The sequence below is a fragment of the Girardinichthys multiradiatus genome, chromosome 5 (assembly GCF_021462225.1).
Source record: "Girardinichthys multiradiatus isolate DD_20200921_A chromosome 5, DD_fGirMul_XY1, whole genome shotgun sequence".
Taxonomy (NCBI): Eukaryota; Metazoa; Chordata; class Actinopteri; order Cyprinodontiformes; family Goodeidae; genus Girardinichthys; species Girardinichthys multiradiatus.
In genome coordinates, this window is record NC_061798.1 from 45938566 (window position 1) to 45955788 (window position 17223).

Genomic DNA, 17223 nt, shown 5'->3' on the forward strand with positions numbered 1-17223 from the left:
TATTATTATTATTATTATTATTATTATTATGGGGGTGGGGGGCAAGATTCCGAATAATTTGTTAATTCCGGAGGGAAATAACAAATTTCAATTCAAGAAAAAAAATTATAAAATAACAATAACAGAAAAAAACATATTCCAACAGAGAAATAGAAAACACTAGGAAAAATAATCTGTAAGAATGAGTGCAAATGTGTGAAAAGGAAGTGAAACATAAGGTGCTCTAATCAGATTCATGTAGGAACAATATGTAAAATAAATAAAATGATGTGTATCTTCATGTGCAAGTGACAGTCCGTTGTATTTCTGTTCATTTGGAGGAGTTCTGTTTCACCCTAAGTAAATTAGTGGGGCCATCCGGCCGCCCTTTTCAAAACTAGTGATAAAATATAACATTTACCACAATTGTAATTATTTATGCACAAGAAATGTTTCACACGTGTCTTCCAGTTGGAGTAGGAGCCTAAACATTTATAAAGTAACCTATTTGGCGTCAGCCCTGGTTTATCAGTTTGCCTGTGGCTGTTGCGTGCTTGCATGCGTGATTACATTATGAGTATAGAGCTGTTTGATTGGCAGAAAGAACGGTGGGTTTCCCGCCCTGTGTATGCCACCTTCAGTTCAGAAAGTATCCCAGCAGCCTCCTTCCAGCCTCCATCGATTAGATTCTGGAAAACACTTAACAAACTAATGACTATTGATGGCTGATTAATATTGTATCAACAACAACCGATTGGCGACAATATCAAATGGCGATTGCCACTTCCCATTCGAGCAGCCATCTGACGGGTCTGTGCGCAGCGTCGTGGTGGTGTAAAGCAGCCAGCTACAGCACATGATAAAGATGCGGGGTTTGCAGGGCCTGCAGTGTGCAACGCGCACAGTTTATGGCTCACAGTTCATCTAATTCGAGAGCAGCAGCCGCGTCTTTGAAGGCAGACACTTGGCGTAAATGTACAGTTAAAATATTCTACTCTCAGGTCCCCGGGCGGAGCTCCGACAGTCCCTGGCTTCATTAAATTTTCATCAGCATCCCTGGGAAAGAGGGAAATGTTGAGGAGGAGGGAGGGGGAGAAAAAATAAAACAGAGGGCGTAATTATGACAAAAGGAAACAGAGCTGCCCCTTCTAGTTTTGTAGAAAGCTTTCAATACTGTATGTTTCTGTGTGAATTTTTCACTGTATGGAGTCCATGCCGCATTATCTGATACCATAGTTTATGTGTTTATTAAGTGCCTACAGATCAAAAATCATCATAATGTTTTCTATTTTTGGTGCTGGGGTCACATTGATCCGCTTTAAAAATAAATAAGTAAATGTAATCTGAATCGATTTTAGTCCAAACATGTGAAAGCGAAGCCAAGCAGCCTGGTTGGGAATCTGCTTATCTCTCTGTCAGAGCTCCGGCATGTCAACCAGCAGAGCACAGGCTCGCTTGAATAAAGTTAATTTCAATTCCCGATGAGACCCTCCCTCTGCAAGCCCTCCCCTGACCAGCGGTAATTAACAGGGATAGCTAATGACTACTTAACTGGCTCTTCATAATTATCTGCTTTTCATAAGTCGATGTGTAATTTAATAATTCGCTCTTATTAGCGCATTAAGTGAGTGGCTCGTTCAGGGGGGGAAATTAGAAGCGCTCACCAGGAGCATCTTTGAATTGATGAACCATCACTGCCGTCTCATTAATAAGGGCTCGTTTTGATTCTTCTTAATTTGTCACGAGGATGGCGGTGGAGCATGTTTGGCGTGTGGCTGGTTGTTATGGAGACGTTGTGAATTTCAGATGGGAGTGATTTCAATAAGGCGTGAGAATCCTGAAGAGTTATCAACTGGCATTATAGTATGTATTTGCCCGCAAAGTATATTATAATCTTTCAATATATCTCTATTACTAAACTGTATAGATTGATTTTATTATACAAGTCTGAATGCGTGACTTGGGCCTGTCTGTCATGTAAAGTGTCTTGAAATGACCAGAGCCGTGAATTGCTGCCATACCAATTGAAACCAATTGAATTGAAAACAGTTGAATTGAATTCAACTCAACTGAACTGACTGTCAGGGGTGCCTCCAGAAAATTTTCAAAGGGCAGAACCGAATTCGGGGCACTGCTAATATATATATATATATATTTTTTTTTTTTTTGCCTAAATAAAGATGCCTTATGATGCTAGCAACCTCTTGTAAAACTGTCTAAAGGCCTATGTCAAGAGTGTGATTTAGACCGTTTTACAGGCTTTTCAAAATGGCGACCGCTTCAGGAAAAAACAAAATCTACACATGCCACTGAATCAATTTCCATAATTCAGGGATCATGCCTTATTGGTAACTGATAAGGATTACCACAATGTAGACCAGGCAATAAATGTTGCATTGATATTTAGTATTTTAATTCTGTCTTTCAGTCAGCATTTTTTACCACAAAGTAGCTACATTCATGAAGCTAGCATTTAGCAAAAAGTGGAAGATCTCCAGAACCTGTAGCTAGCTACCCCCAACCACACCTTACCAGCCCCCATCCCCCTGCACTACTGGATGGTAGCTTCTTTGCAAAGATTAGGTGCGCATTGCGATATTGCATGGGAAAACAATGCTATGGTAACAAATTCGTGTTTCTTTTTAAATGTCTGCTATTACACTGTTAAAACAAATATATATACCATTCAAAATTTGCATCAAAATGTAAATGACAGAAGTTTTCTATGTGTATATAAAATCTGGTGACTGATTGAGATCTAAGATGCTAATTGACTCTTCGGTCCTCTCGTGGATCTGTCCATGGTGCTAAAACAACTGCTCAGCGCCAGACTGAACAGGTCTACTTTGATTTCTTATTTTAGAACTAACTTTATTAACTGAGAAAGGGCATAGATGATTAAGAGTTAACATTTAAAGTTTCTGAACAGTCTAACATACGTAAAGAAGGGAATAAAAAAAAAAATTCAAAGGGTGCTAATTGCCCCCCATTGGCCTCCGGTTCGAGGCGCCATTGGAAAGTTCAGGGTTTGTTTGCATAAGATGGCGATAACACCTGCTTTTAAAGAATTCAGTTCACATTGTGATATTGCATGTAAAGTTAATGTAATTCATTTACAAATGTTTTGATTTTCGAAGGATACAATTTATGAATTTATGTTTGATTTTCTGAATGAAATGTCAAATTATTTTAAGAGCCTAAAAGAATTCGGAGTAAAATGATTAATGATGCTAATATTTGGCCCTTGCTTCTTTTTATGGAGATGCCCATGGTGCTGAAACGCTTGCTCAGCGCCATCTCAGTGCGCCCTAAAGTCCTATACCAGCGGCTCTGATATGGACATGACATTCAAAATATCTCTGTTTTTCTGTCCTCCCCTCCTCCTCTTCATATATAAGCATAACTTCGAACCAAAGGTTTTGCTTCAAAGCCTGAGCGCGGTAGAGGCATGGTGTTTGCGTGTGCATTCAAATGGAGACGGGCCCTTTGGCAGGCGAGCTGTTTTTCTGGCGGGCTGACATCTGGCAAGTCTGTGCTCCAGGGACCTATCCAGCTCTCCACAGACCCCCTGATTAGGCTCTAATAGAATATTAGCATTTGCTCACAGGTAAAGGCAACAGTGAGCCGCATAAGCTGCATGGCTGGCAGCACGTCACCGCAGGAGCCACGTGTCTCTTTAACACTGATGCAGCCGGGAGAAAGTGGCTCCTGTAAGGAGGCCCGGAGGAGGATGGTGAAAAGGCAGAAAAGGAGACATTTCTAATTATATTTTACATTTAGGCTGCATGGTATTCAGTTGGGACTCTGTTACCAAGATAATGAGAGAAAAACAGGGATTGGACATGCTTATGTTTTGTCTTCCAATCCAATCTGGACACTTTTGGGTCTGACTTTTTAACAAATGTGCAATATTTGCTTTAAAATTAGCCAAGATAACCCTAAAAGCTGCATATCCCCCCAGCTAAAGCATTTCCCTCCTCCTCATCAATAAATAAGCAGATGAATAAATAAAAAATACTAATATGTCTGGGAGAGCTCATCACACGTGCAGTCACAAAAAAAAAAAAAACAACAAAAAAAAAAAACGTGGGATCAAATGTTAAAATTTGTTCTTTAATGAAACACATATTGCAGTTCAATAATTAATAAATTAAAATTACATGGATGAAATAAATAAGTCGAAATATTTAACCAGGAAAACATAAAAGCAACAAACATTACAGAAATAAGTTACCTCAGCTAAACAGCAATACAGCAGAAACCTGTACGAATATATTTATGTGCATCGACTGATTCCAATGAAAATATTTACATTGTACACGTATACTTCCATGAAGCAGTTTCTTTTTCTCTTAAAGAAAAAAACATTAAAACAAGGTGTTTTTTAAACAAGCAACGATTTCATCATGATGAGCGCATATTTATACAAATAAGCAGGAAAGACATACATGAAATAATAATTTCAAAAGATAATTTAATCTCATATATATATCGATTGTGCCATCTCAAGCGTTAAAAATCGTCAAATTTTAGACTGTAGTTTTTTCTTTTTTTTGTAAACTCCACAGTCGCTTCCCTTTAAACCACAACAATAAGCCGAGCTGCTGTCAGAATTAGATTTTTCTCAAGCTAAACGAGGAGGGGGGGATTCCCAATAAATATATAATGAAGTAAACATGACCTCACTCAATAAATAGTTCATAAGACTCCCGGCCCACGCTGGATTGTGAACGAAACATAGCCGGCAAATTAAAAAATAAAAATATTATTTTTGAATTACAATAATATGCACAAATTATTCAAACTATTTTGATCATTCACACACTGAGGCCTTAAAATAATCCTATCTGAGTCCAAACGCCAGGAATCTCAAAAACAGATCCCTGGCTTATAGCTAAACGCAAAACAGGTGGAAAGAATAACACATTTAGACACAAAATGAAGCGTTTGACAAGTAAGATGTTAATTTACAGACGGTTATTTGGCAGTAATCTAATATTAGCTTTCAGGACCAACTGTCCACTTAATCCCCCCACGGACCTGAATAAATGTCAGACTGCATTGTCATAAACTCGAAGGGAAGAAAATGTAGCTTAGAAGCCTAAAATAGGAACACCAACCAAGTGTTTGAAATTTAAACAACCTCGTTTTGTCTAGAAATGAAAACAAAATGCTGCTTTCGTTTGGAAACCATAATCAGCGTTTAAAATGAATTATAAACAAATAAATTGAAGCAACCCTGCGCTGGCATTAAAAATATGAGGCATAGTAAGTGGAAACAGTGGTTCTTACTTGCTCCGTCAAACGATGCCTTATTGACTCCACATCTTCCTCTGAGACAGTCGTGATGATATGAGTTTCTCTCTTTTTTCATTCATTGTTCGTTTTTAGGATTTTTGTCGCGGTTTAAAGTCTGATGATTGAAAAAGAGAGTGTGAGTTAGGAAATATGATACAAATTTTCTTTATTTAGTTCCAAGTCTTTTTGTGTGTGTGGTTTTTTTTTTTTTTTTTTTTTTTTCTTCTTTTAGACGCATGCGGAGTACTTCATTCGTTTCTGTTTCTGTCGCTGGTTGCAGAACCAGACGCGCACCACGTTCTTTTTCAGGTCCAGCTTTTCAGCGATCGCTGCGATTTTCTCCGAGGAGGGACGCGGCTGGATGGCGAAGTAGGCCTCCAGCGAGCGTTTCTCCGGCGCGGCTATTGACGTGCGCTTCCTCTTCTTCTCCGCGCCGTTGAACAACTCGGGCTTGTTAAGTTTCTCCCTGTGTGATTTCTCGGCTTCCTCCAGCCACGCTTGCAGGATGGGCTTTAAAGCGATCATGTTGTTGTGGGAAAGGGTGAGGGACTCGAAGCGGCAGATGGTGCTCTGGCTGAGGGAGCCCACTCCGGGAATCTTGAGGCTGGCTAAAGCTGACCCCACGTCCGCCTGGGTGACCCCGAGTTTGATCCTTCTCTGCTTAAACCTCTCCGCAAACGCTTCCAAGTCTCTGGGATCGGCGTCCACGTCGTTCATGCCCATATGCGGCGGTAGCCCGTGGGCATGAGCCATGTTGATGGCCGCCTGGTGCATGTGGTTCATGCCAGCCATGTGGGCAGGGTGCGCAGGCGTGGAAACCACTGAGCCGTCCGGCCCTGCCATGGCTCCCAACGCGAGTCCCGGGGTGATGTGGTCCAGAAGGTCCCCCTCGAGCGCCTGGTGAGGCTGGTGGTGATGGTGGTGGTGGTGGTGATGGTGGTGACCAGCCAAAGCGGACGGATGAGAAATAGGCACCGACGACGATGAGGAAGAGGAGGTGCAGGGGAGAGTGTTCATTGTGTGGTAGGTCGCGTCCGGCTTGAAGGGACTGTGATGTGGAGGGTGGTGGTGGCTCTTGGTCTGCGAGACTATATCCACCGCCGCTAGAGCTTCAGCCCGGGCCAACAAACTCTCATCCAAGCCTCCGAATATATTGCTCTGCAATTGCAAATAGAATGCACACATAACTGTCAGCAGGGAATTCTCCCTCCACTCCTCGGTTTAAAACATTTCCAGAATGAGAAAAAAAAAGAAATCCTAAAAAAAGGGGAGCACACAAAACAAGACACATGCAACATCCCAGGTCATAAAAATTAATACGAAAGGCAAAGCCGGCTGAATACATAAGTTGAGAAGAGGAAGAAAAAAAATATAGAGGTGTTGGGTGATTTGCTGTGCAGACATGAAAAAAACATCAAGCAAAAAAAAAAAGTGGGCTGTCAAAATGTGCCTTTAAGCAGTGATTATGCAGAATACGTACCGGTGGGGTTGGGAGACAGGCTCTGCGCATCACCTCCGAGCTGCTGCTGCTGATGATGGTGCTGCTGCTGCTGTGGCGGGAGGACGAGCAGGAGGACGAGGGTGCGTTGGAAGTCAAAGTGGAGGACGAGGATGAGTGCAGAGAGTACTTGGGCTCGGGCAGGCTGGTGTGGGCCATGGTGAAAGCCTGCTTGCTGTTCAGAGACATCATCATCATATTTGCTGGAGCCCGAACCTCCGAAAGTTCCTTTTAATAAGTTAAGACTCCGCCTCCTCGGCTAGGAGTTCAAGTCCAATAGCTTCGCAGGAATCTCGAGTCGCTGTCGAGTAAAACGCTCAGGCAAAAAAACGGCGGTCCGACACCGAGTCACATTTATTTATTATTTCTGGAGCAGGTGTGGAGGTGTCTGGTCTGGTTTGTGGTGAGGAATCACAGACGCCAAAGAGCCATATAGCTGACCCCCTTCCTTTTTGGATTTGTGGCGCGATGTTCAAAATAATCTCAGCGTTTCTCCATCAATCTCCACCAGCCTGTATAATGCAAATATATTTCTGCCTTGAATTTGTTTTTTTTTTTTTTTTTTTTTCTTTTGGCAAAAACTCCTCACAGATGTCAGAAAAAACACAATAACCAAACGTTTCTCTTCGTCTTTTAGGATTCCCAAAATGCTTCAAGTTAGTTGCCGTTTTCGTTGCTCTTTTGTTTTTTGCTTTTAGTCAAAAAGTTTCCGTCTTGAAAATGAACCTAAGTGGGAGAAGTAGTCTTGATGACTGTACCTCTTCGACTCGGTTGAATGCTGCGGGGACCCAAACTGGCTGCGCTCTGAGGCGAAGGGCAGACTGAGTCTCTCTCCGCTTCTCTCTCTCCGCTTCTCTCTCACTCACACAAACACCCTCCCTCTCCTCTTCCCTTCGTGTCTCTCTCTCTCTCTCTCTCACACACACACGCGTTCAGACATACACACACTCCTCTCGCAGCTGCACCTGAAAAACCCTTTCATGATTTATTATTCTTCATTAGCCACACCGCCGCCGCCGCTGGGGACTCTGCGCATGGGCAGTCTACAACAAGGCATTTATTTCCAATGACTCTACTTCATCACCAGTACCTCGTTACCAGCCATCTTCTAATGAGCTACTGTGAAGTTTTTTTTTTATTCCCTCTTTGTGTTTGTGAAAATATTGAATCGCTGAATTTCGAACATATTTGCAAACAGTAAAGCAAATAATAATACGTATTGCTAATAACACCAAAGATAGTTTCACTTTTTAGCACTTGGCTTGCAAATGTAAAGTCAGATATATATTGTTGCCTTATTTAATTATTTGTATTCCCTTTACCACCAAAAACACTGAAAAGCAGCAACACCTTTAAAATAATTTATACAAAATATTAGTATTTAATTTTATTAGATTTTCAGTCCCGATCATTTTTTTATGAAACAATTAAAATAAAGTTTTTTACTTTATTACTTTTTTACCTTATTTTGCTGCCTAGAACCGCACATTTCCCTTTTCCACTGGCTTGTGAGCTGATGCACTAAAACCCAAGTGGGTTAAAATAATAATAATAAAAGTCAGCTACTTCCGAATTAATATTCTTGTCATAGCAGGCTATTATCTTATCTCTACGCTAATTAAGGCCACATTATCGGTAACATAATTACAATATTTAATCACGGTGTAATTAACAAGAAGTGTCTAAATTGTTTAACATGATCTGCAGGGTGATAGAATTTGAACGTGTAAGGAAAGTGTGAGAAGACTGACTAGAAGTCGATGCTTCTTTTTTAATTTATCATTTAACCCATTCAAATTAAAATATTTTAATAAAATTATTATTTTATTTTGTTGAATTTTATTTTAAAGGGAAACATATGTATTCGGCGACAGATAGAATATACATTTTCGAGGTGTTTCAATTCTCGTCAAAATGCACATTAGAACCCCTTTTAATTGTCTTTCAATGCTGTTATATTTCAGTATATTACTGCCTCTATAACATCCCCATCAATTTACGGATGATTAAGCGTAACAGGCATATTGCAGCCCTTGTATGGGTCCTTGCGTTCAGCATAACTCAAAAGTATTTTATCCGCTTTTTGTACAGCGCAGTTATGCGGGGGAGAGAATGTGCGGATATTCTGTGAGCTTCTGCCTGCGTTTTCCTTTTACAGGTTTATATATATATATATATATATATATATATATATATATATTTCCCTTTTCTGGATTTCCCCACAGCTGTGACAGCAGCAGTGTTGGTGCTGCCAGAGCAGTTCCAGAGAGCTCCCCAGCAGCAGCAAGACGCAGTTACCCCCAGCGGGACAAACAGGCGCTGCTGTAGCCACCTTAAGAAATCGGGGTGAAGCGGGGTAAGGAGAGGGGGGAGACACGGAGATCAGGGCTCCGGAGACATCAAGGAGGGATCAGCGTCTGCTTACATATACCGACAAGACTGATTTTTGATGAAACTTTAAAGGAATCATTTATATTTCACCACCTCTAAATCGGTGTATGAAATTTTCATTCACAATGAAACACACAAAAAAGTATATCTTAAGTCAAATAAATCAAGGCCCGACTTCTCAAAAGCAATTGGCTTTGAAGCATACTCTCCAATACTTTCCTCAGCGCGTTTCTTTCCCAACCTAAAGGCTTTTACGTTCTTTGCCAACAGCTTTCTCACGTTTGAGGGAGGACATCATGACTGAATGTTTAACAGGATTACCTCTGAAGGATCTGTCATGGCAAACACACAATTATACCACACTGTTTACCTAGAGTCAGAAATCCTTTTGGATAATTGAAAAAGTGCCTTGCAAAAGTATTCACACCCTTGCAATTTTCCATATTTTATCACGGTTTGACCATTGGAGTTAATTTTTGGGGGATTTTGTTATTGTCAAGAACAAAGCAGTGCTTAACTGTGATGTGGAAGGAAAATTATACATGTTTTTTTTTTTTATTTATTTTATTTTTTTAAATTTTGTACTCATTCAATCTGAAAAGTTTGGGGAGTATCTGTATTTTCTCCCCTCGGGATGTTTACCCATTCTTCTTTGCCGTGTAGCTCATGCTCATAAACATGCTTTAATCAAAACCATTAAACTGTAGCTCTGGCTACATGTTTAGAGTTGTTGTCCTGTGAGAAGAGCAACTTTCTCTTCAGTCTCAAGCCATTTGTAGCCTCTAAAAGGTTTTCTTTCAGGATTGTCCCGTATTTGCCTTCATCCATTTTCCCATCAACTCTGACCAGCTTCCCTGTCCCTGGTGAAAAAAAAAAAAAAAACATCCACAGCATGATGCGGACTTGTTTCAATAAGGAGGTGGAGTGTTCACTGCGAGTTAGTTTTCTGCCATATATATTATCTGGCATGTAGGTTAAAAACTTACATGTTCTCATCTGACCAGAGCATGTGTTCAACATATTTAAAGTGTCAAATCAGGCTTTTTTTCCCTTGCCAATCTTTCATAAATGCAGATTTGTGAAGTGAACAGCTTGTACTGTAATTGTCATGTCAATAAACTCTCTGTAGATCTTCATGGCCATGGACCTCTTGGCTGCTTAGGTTTAGGTGGGTGGCCATCTCTTGGTAGGTTAACAGATGTCACACATCTTTCATTTTTTGATGATGAATCGAGAAATGTTCCTTAAAGATGTCCAAAACATAGGGTATTGTTTAATAACCACACCCAGCTTTAAAATTCTCCACCATCCCATCCCTGACTGATCTGCTATGTTTCTTGGTCTTCATGGTGCTGTTTGTTTACTAATGATCTCAAACAAACCTCCATTCATGCATGCCACACTTTTCAGGTTTTTGGTTATAATAAAAAAACATAAATTATTTTCTTGTTTGTTTCTTTCTAGGAAGCATTTATGCATTACTTTGTGTTGGTCTATCACATAGAATCTCATAAAATACATTGAAGTTCATGGTTCAATTCAATTCAGTTCAATTCAGTTTTATTTATATAGCGTCAATTCACAACACATGTTGTCTCAAGGCTCTTCACAACAGTCAGGTTCATACATTCCAATTAATCCTAACAATTGAACAGTGCAGTCGGAGTTAGCTTTTTATTCAAATTGGATAAAAAGTTTTTCTATCTAAGGAAACCCAGCAGATTGCATCCAGTCAGTGACTTGCAGCATTCACTCCTCCTGGATGAGCATGTAGAGACAGTGGACAGTCACTGGCGTTGACTTTGCAGCAATCCCTCATACTGAGCATGCATGTAGCGACAGTGGAGAGGAAAAACTCCCTTTTAACAGGAAGAAACCTCCAGCAGAACCAGGCTCAGTGTGAGCGGCCATCTGCCACGACCGACTATAATGTGAAAAAAATTGAGAAGTTCAAGGAGTATTAATATTATTGCAGAAGACTGTATATGAATAGGGGTGATTCTACAAAGTATTCAACTGAGTGGCCAGAAGGGGGCGACTGAAATGCCTTGGGTGCCAAAAACTAAAAGTCAGGAGAATTCTAGGAGTTGTATGATGCTGGCACTGTGTAAATGGGGCGGATGCTGGGAGTGAGAGCTCCATATCAAGGACAGAAATTAGGCTACAGGGCAATTTACCAATTTGTACTTCCATTTCCTGCCCACAGATTTACATTTTATTCCAATCAATTTCCATTTGTTACCTGTAAACATACTCATCCTGTGCAGTTAAACCATTTTGTGTTGGTTTATTGAATTTGTATTTTTTTTTATATATAAATCATGTAGATAAACAGCCAAAAAAGGCAGAAATCTCAGAAATGATGGATGATGCCATCATGATCCATATGTGTTTGTGTTTTGGTTTTCTTTTGTGTTTTCACTGATTATCAGTAATGTCTTGCTTTCTTCAGTTCCTTATCATTGCCATTACAGTTTTTCTGTATTACTTCAATCCTTTGTATTTCGTTCCTAACTTGTTCTTTCCTTTGAGGATTTTGATATATAAGTTAGGTTCAGGCTTTTTGCCTTTTTTAATTGTAGATCTTGTGTCTAATTTGAACCCCCTGTGTGTTACCTGTGTTTAATTAGTCTCCTTCCCTCAACACCCCTGCCCACCCTTCTCTCGCAGCTGTTAACATTCCCCTGATTAATCTCACCTCGTCCCCATGCCATTGATCACATCTCCTCTACATTTAAGCTCCCTGGTTTGCGCAGTTCAATGCCGAATCCTTCTGTTGCATCCTTCCTGGTTCTTGTTCTGCTCTCTTCAAGCCTTGTTTTAAGTTTTTGTTCTTTGTTCATATCAAAACTGATCGTGTTTTGATCATTATTACTGTCTGCCTTTTGGTCTGGCTTAAACTTCACAAAACAGGATAGATACTGGGTTCACAAGAAGGAGAGGGAATATAATTATTACCAACATTTTGGGGTAAAACGAAAAAAATCCATCTTAAAAATCAAGAAGAAAAGAAAGAAAACAGATCCAAATATAGAAATTACGAAAATCAAAAATAAGACATTTTCTAGTCATAATTGTTATATTTTCCATCCCTGCAAATGTTCTTGAATTTTCCCTCCTGTATGTCAGTGGCCATGTGTTTTGTTCCATGATTCTTCTTGTCTAATTCTCAGCTGGTCCCATTGTCAAAAACGGCAATGAATGTGCTCGCCTTTTCATGTTTTTACAAATAGAAAAAAGGTTTCAGAAATCTCAAACTGTTTTTTTAAAGAATTTCTGTTCACTGCAAAATTATCCAGGTCAGGTTAAATCAGATCACATATTTGAGGTTTTAAACAAGAGCTGATCCAGTTTCAAGTTCAATCCAGGCTCATTGAAAGTGTCATGCAGCCCGTTAGTGTTGCTATGAAGCCAATGCAGTGGCTAACAGTTAGCCAGTGCTTACATATCTGTAAATCGTTTGTTATTCTGTCACTGTTTCTTTTTTTTAATGAGTATAGCCAAAATGCCACCAGATTAACAATTTCGGCGAGTTTTAGAGATTTCATTTTTTTATGCCACCAAATATGTCTAAGCCCCATGATGTTTTTGTTAGTTGTCTCCATCAATACAGCAGGACAACAAGAGTTGCTTCCTGTTACACTTTAGAATAAGAGTCTTAAGTATAGACAGTGTTAGATTTTAGCTTAAAGAATTCACCTTCATATCCGGGGCTCATAATAACAGAACAAAACACAACTCAAAAAAGTGAACCAGGACAGTTGTCCACTTTATTATACAGCTCATTTCAAGTTAATACATAAAAAAGGTGTTTATTGGGTTAAATTGTTTTATTCTAGTAAACATAACATCATACAGTAAGAGTAACTCATCTTTTTTTGCTCTGAATTAACAAATTACAATTATGTGGAACCTGTTATGTGGAACCTATCTCATAAAATTTGTACAATTTCTTTTTGTTTTGTTTTTTAATAACTTCAAAAAATTTAGAGCAGAGCAATCATTTTTTAAAATTTATTTAAACATCTTCATTGTGTTTACTACAAACAAGCAATCACAACATCTTTCAGCAAACTGCTGTTTTTTTCACAGCATCGTTGAAAGTAGCAGTGAAATAATACAACTCACCCCAACGAGGTAAGTTGTAAGCTCTGAATATAATATATTTAATACACATCTATTTATAAGCTACAGATAGACACTGTTTGAAGCTCTATATTAAATTGCCCCATTTAACTATTTATTATTCATTGTTAATACATAGGAGGGTAGTAGCAAGACACATCTATTGATCCACTGCTTTTCATTAATGATGAGTGTGATCACATTTCAATTATTAATTTTTCATCTATACATTTACCTTTCAGACATTTATATTTATATGAATTTATTTACCATGTTTTTATTGATTTTTTGTAATTTAGTCTCTGATCTTAGTTTTTTAGATTTTTTTTCTTATGATGTATTTCATATTCACCTTATTATGTGCTTTTTGCTGTTTGGGCTTTCAGGCGCTGAAAAGAGTTCTCAGGATTGGTTTACTACAGTGATCCTCAACCCGATCCTCAGTGTCCTCCATATAGATCTGTTCCTGATACAGCACAACTGACTCAATGGTTGCAGTACCTCCTCAGCATGGCACAAAGTAGTGCAGATGCCTGTTAATCACCTATTTATTTAAGTCAGGTATGCAGCAGCAGGAAAACAGCTAAAACATGCAGAACAGTGAGCATTGAGGAGAAGGGATGGAAATCTCTGGTTTATCATACATAATAATGTCTTACAGTAAAGAGGTTTAGTTATAATTGATTTACAACCTACCCCACTAAGCAGCTTTAGCATTAGATAGAAGATGGTTATGCTTTTTTAAAACATGTGCTGATTTTAGGACAGTAAGACAGTTCACATAATCTAAGACTAGATTCAGTGGATCAAACATGAGCTCAGTACCTGAATAACCACACAATTTTTTATTTTATTTTTTTGTCATGCTGAAACGGTGTTTTTCACAAACCTCTATGAATTTTAGCGGGTGCTGTCTTGAAAACGTAGGATATTTTCTTTAGACAAAGCGATTGAAAATACACAGTGCTCAATGTAGAAGGTCTTTGTTACAATTACCCCAGCACACAGACTTGCCCAGCACTTCAGTGTATTTATTATGTAAAACAAAGTCAATTAATAGCAGGTGGGCAATGTTTCATGAGACAGATTTGTCTTTGATAAGATATACAGTAATGTTTTGATATAAGATCTTTTGGTTTAAAATTGCATGAAATCAAAACATTATAGTAAAAGCAAATTAAAACAGAATGAGTCTTGATATAACTCAGGTGACTTGTTTGCTTTCTTTCCTCACTTACTCTCATACTTGCATCAAATTGAGGACTGCTGCTACAGAGGTGTCTATGTGCTTTACACAAAGACATACTTTTCTCAGCCTCCCTCAGGAGAACTCTCGACGTTAACAATCCCAATTACACAAAAACCACCAGAGACAGCTGTTTTTATTACAGAACCGCTCCTTTGTGGCTCCAACAAGGTATCTACCTTCAAGACACAAGTTGAGCTCACATGAAGCCGGAATGAGAGGGAAAGAAGTGTGAAGTGGATTAAGTCTCCTGGCTGCTTGTGGAGGAGATGCCTTTATTCTCAGCTTTCCCACTCCTCTTTTTGAATCTCATAGAGCTTTTTACATGCTGGAGCAGAAGGCCAATGCTTGCTGCATGAGGGTCTACAAAGAGATCAGGATCTGACTAAAGGCAACTGTAAATCAACCAAAGAAGGGGGTGTTTCAGCCAACAGTGGAGCTTTATTTATTCATCTGCTTTACCTGGGAAATGTGAAGGGCTCCAAGAGGAACATTCTGCCTTTAATGTGTTGTTTAAATGCATACAACAAAAGCTAAAAGCCTTCTAGATTTACTAAATGTCACACACCGTGGTGCAGCTCTGAAACAATGCGAGCAGCTCAGCGCCTGAGATAATAAGAGGTTTCAACAGCTGCACTTAAACTACAGCACCATTGGCAGAAAATGTAATCAATTTCATCACTTTCTGGTGCTTAATATGAATATCAGATGATTTCAGGTTATTTAAAAAATATGTATTTTAGCTGAGACATCAGTTCAATATTGGTACTCTTCTGTACACCAAACAGAGGATTTTAAGATTTGGATTTCATATAGCCATCAAGTTTTAAGACAGAATATTGAGGAGGCTGCTAAAAGCTTTACAATAGTGTAAAAATGTGCTTAAATTCTCATGTTGGTGTTCAGTGGGTGTATGTTTGTGATGTATTATCACAACCCAACATACTAGAGGTTGTAGTTAAAACGATGAACAGAAACATCAACCTGCTTTCTTGCAAAAGAGAACAGACTTTTTTTACCCTCAGCAGTCCAGCAGTTAATTATTGTTGGGTTTTCCTTGTTTTTTTCTTTTTTAACAGTAATTGCTTTCCTTGGCCCATCTAAAAAATTGTTGAATGCCTTTATTTGGCTTCCCAAGGGTAGTGGAACAAGATGCAACACTGACTACTGTTAAAGGTTAAAGGTTACATTATATTTAATGGATAAATCCCATCTCTCCTTACCTCCTCACCTTTTTTATTCATTTATTTTATTTTTTTGGTCTTTAACACCTCCGGCTGAGATTCGTGCTCCAGATAACTAGCAAAAATGCAATAAATAAATACACACAGCGGGTAAAATAAGTAATGCACATAAAGCACATCACACATTTTCTAAGTAAATATCTTTCTGAAAATGCAACTGGCATGAAATTCTTGCCAGTTGTCTTTAATAACCAATCCAGTCCACATATTCAAAGACATCAAACCACCGCAGTAAAAAAAAAAAAAAAAGAAAAAAAAAGAAAGTTCCTAATTTAAAATGGATTCGCTTAAAAAATTGGGGATGTTTTCAATACTTCATATTATTTCACCATCTGTAGACTTAAATCAAAGTAAGTAATTAAAGTGTTATTTTGGATTATTTTTTTTTTGAGTTTGGGTCTCTAAAGTTATTTTTGGTTAATGGTTCCCCTACTTGATTAAATCAGGTGGTAAATGCTAACAAGCCAGTGAGACATACGCTGTGACAATCCACTGATTGTGCGTCCGTCCGTATCATTTTCCAAGAACTAGGATACTTGTGAACCACATGATCATGCCCTCGTCTATGCTGCTGCACAATTTAGACAAAATTCAAAAGTCAGATTGATACAGATGGCAGTTTCAAACAGCATACCTTCACATAGAAACACAGCTGTTTTTTGCTGGACAAGACCCTTTTACAGTTCTAAATGTAAATCATGTCATGTTGTGAAATTTTAGACCGTTAACATCTGCTAACATAGGGTTGCATCCAACTGACATGAATATTTTGTTAGCCAAAACATGCACTGTATGTCTAACTAGCTTTTAGCCATGGATCAGTGCAATGAGTTATTTCCAGTAAATGATAATAAGAATAGTTGTGCATAAAACAAACAGTTACATGTAGTATATGAAGGTTTTACATATATAAAAGAGCATGCAGGTGGCCTAATAGCAGCTCTTAGCTTAGTGAACATTTGTACGTTTGAGGGAAATAGTTCAAGTGTCTCTGTGAGTAAATAGAAAACTTCCAAAAGTTTACACAAACTTCAAAACATAAGGTATAAAGCAGCTCACAATAAGTGGATTGGTTAAAACCTGGTTCTAATTATTCTGTAATTTATTGGCTCACTAAATCCTGGGCATCGTTTGTTGTTCATGAATCTGTAAAATATACCCTACCTTTGTTTCAAGGTAAATTAGTGGGAAATGTGTAGCAACTCAACATTTCTGGACACCACAACCGCTTTAAGACATTATTTATCCCCTATTGGTCCATACTCAAGCCTTGTCCACACCAATGCAAGTATTTTGTACAAACCCTTTTTACAGTAGAGGTTTGATAATGCATGTATGGGTACATGTTATACTAGCTATTCTCTACCAAGCAAAATTGATCACAATCACTTTGCCATGATACTTCACTCGAGACTTCTTACACTCCTTTATAGGTCAGTACT

General features: G+C 38.7%; 1 protein-coding gene and 1 long non-coding RNA gene across 2 annotated transcripts; one reads left to right on the forward strand and one right to left on the reverse strand.

The window, feature by feature from the left end:
* The first annotated feature begins 1774 nt into the window (after positions 1-1774).
* On the forward strand, positions 1775-13821 carry LOC124867841. Its single transcript, XR_007038157.1, has 3 exons — positions 1775-1842; positions 13259-13303; positions 13678-13821. It is a non-coding gene; the product is annotated as an uncharacterized LOC124867841 (long non-coding RNA).
* On the reverse strand, positions 4072-7602 carry pou4f2 (POU class 4 homeobox 2). The gene is made up of 2 exons (XM_047364482.1): positions 6758-7602; positions 4072-6435 (listed from the first exon to the last, which is right to left on the reverse strand). Exons 1-2 carry the CDS (start codon positions 6971-6973, stop codon positions 5506-5508), a joined length of 1146 nt encoding a protein of 381 aa, XP_047220438.1. The 5' UTR covers positions 6974-7602; the 3' UTR covers positions 4072-5505.
* Positions 13822-17223: the final 3402 nt, after the last annotated feature.